Genomic DNA, 12,081 nt, shown 5'->3' on the forward strand with positions numbered 1-12,081 from the left:
TCTTTCAATTTGAAGAACGCAGTAGAAATCTACATGGTTTATATGTTTCTCGAGGTGCTCCTTCAGTTTCTCATCTATTTTTTGTTGATGGTAGCCTAGTTCTTTGTCGTGCAAATAAGCATTCAACAACTGCTATCAAGCGTTCGATTGACATTTACTGTCGGGCATGTGGCCAAAAAGTGAATGCCGAGAAGTCAGTTCGCTCCTTTTCTCTGAACACCTTGCCCTCAACTCAAGCTAATCTATAGCAACTCTTGCAAATACCGATTCAACCTTGTCACAAGAGATATTTAGGACTGTCTTCTTACTTTGGGAGAGACAAAAAGGTCTTATTTGTGAAAATCAAAGATAAATTATTGAATTTTATGTCCTCTTGGAAGAAACAAATGTTTTCAATAGGGGAAAAGGAAGTCCTACTCAAAGCGGTTGCCCAATCGATTCTCACTTATGCTATGAGTTACTTTTGCCTATCAAAGTCTCTTATAAATCAAATTAAAAAGATGATGAACATGTCCTGGTGGGGCTCTAACTCAAAAGGTTCTAGAATAAATTGGACAACTTAGAAAGCACTTTGTCAATCAAAGGTGGAAGGAGGCATGGATTTTAAAAGTTTTGTCCATTTTAACCAGGAAATGCTTGCTAAGCAAGCATGGCATATCTTCTCCAATCCTTCCTCTCTTCTCAGTCAGATTCTTGAATAGAGATACTTCAAACATAACTCCTTTCTAGAAGTTGATCTTGGTTGATATCCATCTTTAACTTAGAGAGATATTGTTTGGGGTAAAGAACTAATATCAAACGGTTTGCGTTGGAAGGTTGGCAATGGTGATTCTCTTTGTTGTGCTTCAGACTCGTGATTACCTAGTATTACTTATCTACAACTGCTTGTACTTAGAAATACAGATTTTGATATGAAAGTTTCTAAATTAATTAATGATAAACGGAAATGGGATCTCCCTCTTCTAAGAACTCTACTTTTGGATTCCGACATGGAGAAAATTCAAAGTATTCCATTAACCATCTTTCAACAACAAGATCAACTTATTTGACATCATGAATCTACTAACAATTACTCAGTCAAATCAGGCTATAATTTGGCTTTTATACTTGAAGAGCAGCAGCCTTCGAGTACGTTGTCTACTACACGGTGGTGGAAAAAGTTCTGGGGCCTTTCTATTCCTTCAAAGGTTTGCATTTTTTTTTTGGCGAGCTATCCACGACTATCTACCAGTAACTGACATCCTTCATACCAGGCACCTTAGTGACTTTGCTCTGTGTACACTATGCATTTGTGAAAGGGAGATCACTGTACACGCCTTGTTTTACTATAGACAACCCAAACGAGTCCAGGAAGCATCTACCTTCTCTCTTGATGATATCTTATACAAACAAATGAGTCTCAAGACTTTTTTTAGGTGTTTGAGGAATGGACTTCTCTCCAACTTGAACAATTCGCATGTATTCTTTAGAGAATTTGGACTGAACGTAATAAAGAAAGACATGGATCTATGCCAAAACCTTTTGATGTGTTGCTTTTTTTTTTTTTTGCTATCTCCTACTTATATGATTTCCACGCTGCAAGACTTTCATCTAAAAAAGAATGTCCTACTGCTTCTTCCTCATCAAGAGTGAAAAACCGAGTTTTTACAAATGCCAATAATTATTACAGAAATATACTGTATTTAAAATTGTATACGTCTGCAGCAGCCTAAAGTAATTCTGATACTGCAGAAACTAATTTTCCAGAGACAAAATAGGACAGACAGAATATAAAAATAGTTGCAGAAAATTAAATCACTTGACACAAGAGATTTGTACGTGGTATCAGTGTTCTTTCAAACACTACTAGTCCACGGGGCCACGCCCAGAGAATAAAATCAATTAGTAAAGTATTAAAGATTACAAAAGCAATTGACTTAAACAAATTTAGACTCCCTCTAGTGATTTGCCGCAACCCTTTGTAATCCACCTTGCTAATCTGATCTCTGAAACACACCAAGTAATGAACTCCCTTCAGCTATTGATGTGTGCTTACTTCCTCCCGAAGTAAGGCTTAAGCAAATCTTCTCCCAAAGATATATGCTCACTTCCTCCCAAAATGAGACTTGGAAAAGTCTTCTCTCGAAGACCCACGCTTGTTCAAAGCTTCTCTTCAACCTATTCTAAGAATAGTATGAGATCATAATAAGAAATCAAAACCTAGTTGAACACTCTAAGTTTTTACAAATGAAACACTCTTCTCACAAAGAAAGATATGAAAATATGAGACTAGAAGAGATAAAATCGTTTGGCTGCTCTCTGGATCCTATTTATAGAACATAGAAACCCTAGAGACAACCACAAAAATGATTTCCCAGCTGTACAAAACTTTCTTAAAAAAATTCCCTGATTTGTAGCATCAGAATCGGGTTTCGCAGTAGCAGATCAGGACCAAAAAGGAAACTTTTCAAATTGAACCAAGATCACGAATTTGGACTTCAAATTTGCCAAATAAAGATAATTTGATTTGTTCTAATAAAGGCAAAATCGAAATCATCAATTAGAAAAAGAAAAAGTCAAGTTTTCCAAAATTTGACAACTTTCCATAAGAGAATTTCTTCTCTTACAAGAAGTTTCCAAACAAAGAAAAGTCCAGCTGAAAAATGATTCTTTCCTAAGATAGAAAAGAGCAATAAAATGCATAAAGTCAATGTAATAAAAATAAAATACACATTAATTAAAAAATATTTTGACAACTAAATTGTCAAAAAAGGACCTAACAAAGAGCGACTACATCAACTCCTCATTGGATGAATCCACCATCGGGTAGGCTGAAACTCAATATTGATGCTACCGTTAACTCAATGACACACACCTCTGGCTCTGGTGCAGTATTACGAAACTGTAGTGGTGAGATCATTGCTGCTATGGCGAAGCCTTTTCTTGGTTCTTTTTGTTCAGAGGTCATGGAAGCAATGGCTTTGATGTATAGCCTGCAATGGCTTAAAGATTTTTAGTTACCTATTCACTATATTGAGACAGATTCTCTTATGGTGGTGAAAGGATTACAGTCTAATCAAGTTATTGTTATTTATTTTCATTGTCTGTTAGTGGATATTTCTCTTTTATTGTCCAATTTCCTTAGAGTTTAGGTCTCTTATGTCTAATAATACTACCCATTTGTTAGCTAAGCACGCTCTCACGATGGACACTGATTGTACTTGGTTAGAGGAAATCTCTTCTCCTATTGTATTATAATCTTCACCTTTTAATATAATAGCATTTTATCTTAAAAACAATAATGTCAAAAATAATATCAAAAAATATTATTGAACCCATCCTTCTAAAATTCTCACCAACTAATTTATAAATAAAAACTACAAATGCCTAATTGGGCGTGTTGGAATACATTTGGTGGGTTAACATTGATTTTGGCAACTGTAATAATTACGTCACAAAAATTTTGAACACTGACATATCCACATATTTCATTTCTTTTGCTAAATAAAATCATGCAAGTAAACAAGAAAAGAATAATGGTTCTCATTACCCATTCTCATTTCTTAATACCATAATAAGCTAACACACCATTAATATCACAAAGATATGTAATCCCGTGGAAATCTATTACATATGAGATGAATTACACCCCCACCAAATAGTGTGTGAATATTGTCATGTAAAATCTAATTTATTATGATAGAGTTACATTTTTGATCTGATAAGAGTGTGTTTGGAAGTAACTGTGTAATTACTAGGGTAGTAATTACACAGTTTAGTAATTACATTATATTTTAAAATGCAAGGTGTGTTTGGATATGAGGTGGTAATTACATATGAATTCCTAATATCTTATTTGGCAAAATAGTTAGTAATTACATAAGAAAATAATATTTTTTAATAATTAATGTTTAATATGGAAAGTTTTTAGTAATTACACAGTGTAATTACATTCAATTCTCATGGGGGGCCATGAGAATTGGAGAGTGTAATTGGAACCTCTCAATTACTTCCAATTACACTGTTATAGTGTAATTACATGGTTAGACAAACATGTCAAATTGTGTAATTACCTCCAATTACACACAAATTCAATTACATCGTGGCTTTCCAAACGCACCCTAAGTGAATTTTAGACTCACTCTAAGGCGTTAATTTAAGTTAAGTTTTAGTTTATCTAGGTCTATTTTATACAAATTTATGTTTGTTTTGATGTATTTTTAGGTTTGAGTAGATTCAAGATGTATTGATGTTAAAACAGTACAAAGATATCACAAGTGTTTGTTGGTGTAGAAAGACGCAACTAATGGTTTGTTCTCTCCGAGCGTTGCTTATAAGTCCATTATTAAGTGTCGCTGGGTGAGCTGGACTTGTTCTGGACTCGAATTTGGAAGCTCAAGATCATAGAGAGACTAAAATTGTTCCTCTGGAAACTCTGCAAAGATTATCCTCCCTTTTGGTTGTCGCCTCCGGAGGATCTTTGGCAATAATATTAGTTGCGTTATCTGTGGTGAAGCGGATGATTCAGCTCAATATCTATTTTGGAGATGTCCACTAGCTAAGGCGGTGTGGTTTGCTAGCCGCTGGTCCATTAGAAGCGAGAACCTCCATTTTGACTCCCCGAGAACGATGGTTGAGTGGCTTTTAACTCCTAATTTTTTGAGTGGTGCTGATGCAGGAGATATAGGGGAGTTTAACATATTCGATATCTGTTTGATTGATGAACTGTGGACAGCTCGGAATCGAGCTTTTCATGATCACGTCAACCCGTCTTGAAGGGGTGTTTTGGCAAGAGTTCAGAAGGCCGCCTCTTGTCTCTTGACTGCTTGGGATACTCAGGCTAATTCGGTTGTGTTGCAGCATGTTCATAGGGAGATTTACTTTGGCAAACTGGTTTTATTTGTGGATGCAACCTTCAAAGATTTGCGTGCCACTGCTGGGATTATAGTGTTTGAATCGGAGGGTAGCGTTTTGGAGGCGATGGCTGTGAACTTTGATGCAAATCAACCGCTGGAAGCTGAATCTTGGGCCTTGTTTCATGCGATTAGGTGGTGCCAAACCCGGAGCTGGAGGCAGGTGGTGATTGTCTCGGATTGCCAGCTGCTGGTGCAAGGTTTGCAGGCGGGTAGGGCCCCAGATTGGCGGCTGACGGGTGTGTTTTGGAGCATGTTGGAGCTGTTGGATGAACTCCCTGAAGTGGAGGTAGTTTGGCTGCCTCGTTCCCGAAATTAGGTTGCACATAAGCTCTCAAAGTGGGTGTTTAGACATTTTTTTTTCTGGTTTTATTGCAATAGAGGAGTTTGTCCCTCTTGTGACCAATTGAACTGGTTTGTGTTCTGGTTTTGTTGTTTTAATTGAGTTTTTCTCCAGCAAAAAAAAGTGTTTAGTCCAGCCACACAACTATTTTAGAAAATCATATCAGAAAAAATCTTTAATGAAAGCTATTTACGCTAGGACTGAACATTTTGAGCGGGTTCGACCCGAACCCGAGCAACCCGCCCGAAGCCGAACCAGTGAACCCGTAAATTTTTTTTTAAAAAAAAAGTTTTGGGCGGGTCGAGTTCAAGCCGGTACCCTTCGGGCGGGTTCGCGGGTTGAGATTTTAAGGGTATCGGGTTTCGGGTTGAACCCGAGAACCCGCCCGCCAACCCGGTACATAAATATATTATATATTTTTATTTTTTATTACAGTTTATATATATATATATATTAAATTATTAATTAAAAAAATAAAAAACCCTAAATCATTTACATTTCATTAGCCCCTAAAAACTCATTTCAGCAGCCTCTAGTCCACACCAGACCTCACGAACACGAACGAGCCTCCCACCCCATACCCAACCCACCACACCAGCCACCAGCGTCTAGCAACAGACCTCACCCACGCCACGGCGGACGACGACCCAGGGATGGGATCGACGACGACCTCGGCTCCTCCTCGTCCTTACTCCAGGATCGGTAGCTCCTCCTCCTCCACGACTCTGTCCGCTCGAGTCGCCCACAGCCCACGTCGTCGCACCACTCCGTCAGTCCGTCGTCGCCCACAGCCCCACCACACACCACCATGGCACCACGATAATCTATCTCTCTCAGCTTATTATTTTTTTTTTTTATAAAATTATTTTCTGTTAAATAATATAAATTAAATTTATTTTTATGCATAATTTTTTATTAAAAATTTATATATATTATATAAAATAATTTATATTAAAAAAAATATAATAATTTTTTAATAATATATAAATTTTATTTTAATTTATTGTTATTTTTATTAGTTTTGAATGAAAAATTAATGTTTTTTAAAGAGTTGATCGAGTTGACTGGGTCAACTCGCTAAACCAGTCAACCCCGCCAACCAAAACCCGCCAACCCATGCCATATTTGGGTCCAGGTTCTGTTTCATTTCTTTGAACCCGAAATCTGCGAACTCAAAACCCGGTAAACCCGCCTGATGTTCAGCCCTAATTTAAACTTTAAACTGCTTTGGATGAAAATTTGATCTATCATTTAAATTCTTTTCTTTCTCTTTCTACTTTTACTTTATGTTAATTTCATGTTTATGGATTTTTTTGATTATAAACAATATTTTATTTAGAGTTTTTGACTGAATCTTAAATTTTATTATGAATTTATACTTTTCTTTTTCTATTTCTTACTGTGCAATATGAACTGAAAAATAAGATTTTGATGTTAAACAAAAGTATCAAATTTGTATATGTAATTTAAGATTGAGTTCATTGCTTGATTTGTTGTTTTTATTTATTTTGCAATTTGTTATTTTAATTTTTTAAAATTTCAATTTTGATTATCAAATAAAAATAAAATAGACTATTGATACTTGAGAATGGTAATCGGTCTTTTCCAAAATAAACCATATAAGCGAATAATTATGGTTACTTAGCTATAATTATTGCAACACCAACAAGTGATGGTGATAAGAGCCGACATAGTAATATAAAAGATTTAAAAGTATCCACAGCTTAAGACGAAAACATGTAAAAAGAACACCAAGCAAAAGATCAAATACAAAAGAAAACTGATAAATAAGAAATAGTAAAAAAGAAATGCACATATGATATATCTCTTGTACTCTGGCTTTGGTTGAGCCCCTAAAGAGACAGTTTTAACAAAATATTAATATCTACGTTCTCGGTTCTTCCCTCCACTCTCTTTGATCCGAACAAGAAAACCCAAAAAAAGGTCACATCTTGCAGAGTAGATTTATTTCCACTCGCCATGTGCAGGGTTGTTTCAGGAATCCCATCAATGCTACAAAAGTACATAGATTTTTAAGTGTTGATAGGTATAAATGAACTAGTCAAATAACCCAAAAAGATTTTAACTTTTAAAATAAAGAAGCCAGAACTTACCTCGGGATCAGCGGGTTTGGATTCTTCACCTTTGAAGTTCTCTTCACCTGCATGAGTGTATATTTAAACAAAAGCTTTGCAATCAAAATTCTGTTCTAACTTCTAAAATACACTATACCTCCATCTTCAGGTAAATCAGAAGTCCAAAGAGTAAGGTTGTCTCTCAACAACTGCATGATGAGAGTGCTGTCTTTGTATGACTCTTCACTCAAAGTATCCAACTCTGCAATTGCCTCATCAAATGCTTGTTTAGCCAAATGGCAGGCCCTGGAAGTTTAAGAATCAACATCAGATCTACAAGTACTAGCATGAAATTGGTCTAACAAGACTTGAGAAGATAAGAATAGGATTAAGCTATACCTCTCGGGTGAATTCATAATCTCATAGTAGAAAACAGAGAAATTGAGAGCCAGACCAAGACGGATAGGGTGGGTTGATGGGAGATCTGTATTTGCAGTGTTTGATGCAGCCTAACAAAATTATGTTATGACAAGAAAAGGACTGTTAGAGATTGAAGAATCAAAACAACGAATAAGCTCATTTGCCATTAAATTAAAAAATTCTCTAAATCTTAGAAGGGCTGTTAAAACATGCCTCGTATCCCTTCAATGATTGCTCAGCTGCCTCTTTCCGGTCCTGGTCAGTCTTGAACTCAGCAAGATAACGATAATAGTCACCTTTCCTGAATTGGGCAAACCAAAAAACATAATAGTTTATTATAACCACTAAAAAAGAAAAAAAGAGAGCTAAGTTGTCACGTCAGATCTAAGTACATGTGTTTTTATCCAAATCTCTAGAGGATATTAATTATTAATCAGAAGGAACAAAAAGAAAATTTCACCCATCACATGGACACCAATTAAAAGGAAAAAGGTAACTCATATACAGACAACTATTCCACAGTAACATATATTTTGGAATACTAAATACATACCAAAAAAAGTATAATAGATGGAGAATAATCTCTAGGAAAGGTAATTTTTTTTAAAAAAAAAAGGAATGCAGTTTCAAGGCAACATGACTCACATCTTGTAGTAGAAAACAGTGGCTTCTCCAGAGGCAGAAGAGGGGATCAGATGCTCATCTATGATAGTCAGAATGTCACTGCAAATCTTAGAAAGCTCATCCTCTACCTTCTGGCGGTATTCCTTAATCAGTTTGACATTGTTCTCATTCCCCTTCGATTCTTCCTTTTGTTCAATTGAAGACATAATGCGCCAAGACGCCCGTCTAGCGCCTATGACATTTTTGTATCCCACAGAGAGAAGGTTCCTCTCCTCCACAGTCAATTCAACATCAAGTTTTGCAAGTTTCTTCATACACTCAACCATTTCTGAGACACCATTTCAAAACTACTAATTTTAAAAGATGCCCACTTTATAATATTAATGGATTGTGAAAACATATAACATTGCTCTTCTCCAGATTAAAAATATGAATCACATAACTTCATCAGAAGATAAATGCTGCATACTAGTTAAACACAAGGTAATAAAAAAATAATAAGTTTGCTCAAATTGCATTACCCAAATATTTGCTACTGCAATAAACCTGGATTATTATCCCAATGCAAAAACATAATAACATGCTGCCAATCAAAGCACCAACTAGAAAGTAGAAAGCAAGCCACTTGATCCACCTCTCTAAAAAAAGAGCATTTTTCCAAATCTATTGTTCATTTATATTACACAAACAAAATTACATAATCCGTGAATTTCCTAATGACCCAAATCTCCAAAAAAAAATAAATAAATAAGAAGAAATTAAGATCATATTCCATTAGATGAATCGCAATACAGATGATCCAAGCATCAACATATCTAGGACGAGAGATCGATCCAAAGCAATACAGCCCAGACGAGTCAAAATACATACACCCAAATTTCACATTTTCACAAACACAAGATCCCAACACACTACACTAGGTGCAAATTTTAAGAGAAAATAAGGGACAAGAATGCAAAGCGAGATACCTTCGTAACGCTCGGCCTGCTCGGCGAGCTTGGCCAAGTACACCTGAGTTTCTCTCTCCTTCTCGGCCGACGACATTGTTTTTGGTTTCAGGGATTTTATTTCTCTCTTTTCTTTTCAAAAAAGCCACAAACTTGGTCAAAACTTACAGAGTTTTAGGGTTCCTCTCCTTTCTTGCTTATGTATATATGTAACTTTTTTTTTTTTTCTGTTTTTTTTTTTTTTTTTTTTTTTTGAATTTTGAGTGTTCTGTCTAAATTCTTAATATCTTTTTAATATGAATTAAAGAAACTAGAAATTATTTAGTTTTTAATCAATTTCTGCGAAGAAAATGGGGACGAAAAGGTTTATATAATAGGGAAGGAGGAGGAAAGGCGTGTTAAACCTCGAGCAAGTTTCGGGGATCAAAACGAACAGATCTGATCTCAACCGTTGATTTAGAGAGCGAGAGAAAAGCAAGGCAATGGTACTTTTGAAAGATGGAAGTGCGAAATTTGTGTGGTCGTGGGGTGGGAAATGGGAATTGGATTCATTCGATCCCCTCCCTCCTCTTTTTCTTTTTCTTACTTAAGCCTCCATTAGATTAGAGGCTATATTTTTTTAATGGTGAAATTTTAATACAAATCAAATAACTATTTTCTAAAATTATTTGTCAGAAGAATTTTTTACAAAAAAAATATGTTTAATAACTTATTGTAATTTCTATATGACATTTCTCCAGTTTTCGTTTTTATATAATATTACAATTGGACGATAGATTTCAATTGGGGATGTAGCTCAAATGGTAGAGCGCTCGCTTTGCATGCGAGAGGTACAGGGTTCGATCCCCTGCATCTCCATTTTTTTTCAACTATAATAATTATCTGACAAAGTTGATTAAATGTGATATTTATTCTTCTATTAAATATTTTAGTTGACTAACAAATTGATTAAAGGTGATAGTTATTCTTCTATTAAATATTTCAGTTGCACCAACCTGACTGATCATTTATTTTAGTAGTGGTAGCGTTTAATGATTGTGTTTATTATCACTTCATGTAGGTTTGTCTAAAACATTGTATGTTGCACAAAAAGTATAACTATACTCAAATACTCTTATTGTTTGTGTAGGGTTATATGTATTTACATTCTCTTCAATTGAATTATATTGTCTAAAGTTAAAGAATCTTATATATTAATTTTAAAAATAAAATAAAAATATTTTTTATTATCTCTATTAAATGTTAAAAATAAAATAATTATTTAGAATAAATTAATAAATATTAAAGAAATAGTACCAAAAAATTCCCTTTTATTTTAGCTAAATTCTAATTTGTACTCTCTCTTAAAAATAAGAAGCGAGAGAGTACAGAAAAATAGGCTCGCCCAGTTGAAACAAGAATATTGAAGATCATTGACAAAACTACAGAGGTTGTAAAAAACTGTTTCACAACTAGAGTTGGGTATATGCTTTTTGAGGTGCACTTTTTAAACCTTTAAACATATGTTGTTGACTTAGAAAAAAAAATATGCAATTGTAGGAGATACCAACTTCCTGGAATCTCATATGGTCATGCGTTGTATTATATATATATACTGGTGAGGGGTTTAGAAGTTATGGACTTTGTCCATGATTATTACAAAAAAGATGCATTTTTGACAGCATATGAAGGAATTATATATCCTATGCCAAGCCTTGATTTGTGGCCAGAAAAAGGTAAGAATCCAATTTATTCACCAACTCCAACTAATTTACCTGGTAGACCAAAAAAACATAGAAGGAGAGAGAAGGATGCAAGTGCAACAAAAGTTAGAAGATTTAAACAGATAAAGAGTTGCTCAAATTGTAATTATTAGCTGATATAGTTGTCCGTTAAGTTAGGTTTAGTTAGTTACAAAGTTAGTTAATTCTGTTCCTATATAGTCAGTTGTATATAAGGTTGTTAGACCTTTTCTTTAGCTTTTCTTTCTTTGCTTTGTTGTAATTCAAAATTGTAACAAACTCATCTAATATAAATAGCAGAGCCTTAATCATAATGAATTGATCAAGCATTTCCAATTCTTAGTACTGTTTTCTAAACTAACTGATTTCTATAATCCTTCATGGTATCAGAGCACATTGACTCACGTCCATGGAAATAGCTTCATCCGATGATTCTCAAGGTCATGGTTCTGCCATGTTTGGAAACAACAACTATACTCCGGCAAGCTCTGCTACACCGGCAACAAATTCTTCATGGAATCCATTCTCAAATTCTCTCACATCATCACTCACCATTAAACTCGATCGAACGAATTACTTAGCTTGGAAATCGCAAGTCGTACCAACGGTTACAGGACATGATCTTGATGAGATTTTGTTCAGCAATGTTCGCCCACCAACTACTCTGGTTACTGGATAAGCAAATCCGGCCTTCGATCAATGGAAGAGACGTGACCAACTCTTGTTGTCATGGCTAAGATCATCAATGAGTGAAGGCATTCTTGGATCTGTTGCCACCTACTCCACCTCCTTTGATGTTTGGAGATCTCTTGAACAAAAATTTTCAGGCCAATCAAAGGCCAGGCTACTGCAATAAAAGGGACAATTAACAAATATTCAGAAAGGTAACATGTCAATATCTGACTATGTTGATAAAATAAAGTCTATTTGTGATAATCTTGCCATTGCTGGATGTGTTGTTAATGATCAAGACATTGAATTGCAATTACTCAATGATCTTGGACCTATGATTCAGTGGTCTCTAAAATCACTTCCAGCAATGAATCCAAGAGTCTTGAA

The 12,081-nt window shown here is 35.0% G+C and overlaps 1 protein-coding gene and 1 non-coding gene across 3 annotated transcripts; one reads left to right on the plus strand and one right to left on the minus strand.

Moving 5' to 3' along the window:
* Nucleotides 1-6,905: 6,905 nt before the first annotated feature.
* On the minus strand, nt 6,906-9,923 carry LOC115699377 (14-3-3-like protein GF14 iota). 2 transcript variants are annotated; one of them, XM_030626749.2, is made up of 7 exons: nt 9,323-9,923; nt 8,376-8,682; nt 7,944-8,031; nt 7,710-7,819; nt 7,468-7,616; nt 7,350-7,396; nt 6,906-7,248 (listed from the first exon to the last, which is right to left on the minus strand). In XM_030626749.2, exons 1-7 carry the CDS (start codon nt 9,396-9,398, stop codon nt 7,243-7,245), a joined length of 783 nt encoding a protein of 260 aa, XP_030482609.1. In that variant the 5' UTR covers nt 9,399-9,923; the 3' UTR covers nt 6,906-7,242. The 2 variants fall into 2 exon arrangements, with proteins under 2 accessions (XP_030482609.1, XP_060958703.1); XM_061102720.1 differs by having other exon boundaries at nt 6,906-7,396; nt 9,323-9,883.
* Nucleotides 9,924-10,086: 163 nt separating this feature from the next.
* Nucleotides 10,087-10,159, plus strand: TRNAA-UGC (transfer RNA alanine (anticodon UGC)). Its single transcript has one exon. It is a non-coding gene; the product is annotated as a tRNA-Ala (tRNA).
* The last annotated feature ends 1,922 nt before the right edge of the window (nt 10,160-12,081 follow it).

This window comes from Cannabis sativa, chromosome 8 (genome assembly GCF_029168945.1).
Source record: "Cannabis sativa cultivar Pink pepper isolate KNU-18-1 chromosome 8, ASM2916894v1, whole genome shotgun sequence".
NCBI classification, from domain to species: Eukaryota; Viridiplantae; Streptophyta; class Magnoliopsida; order Rosales; family Cannabaceae; genus Cannabis; species Cannabis sativa.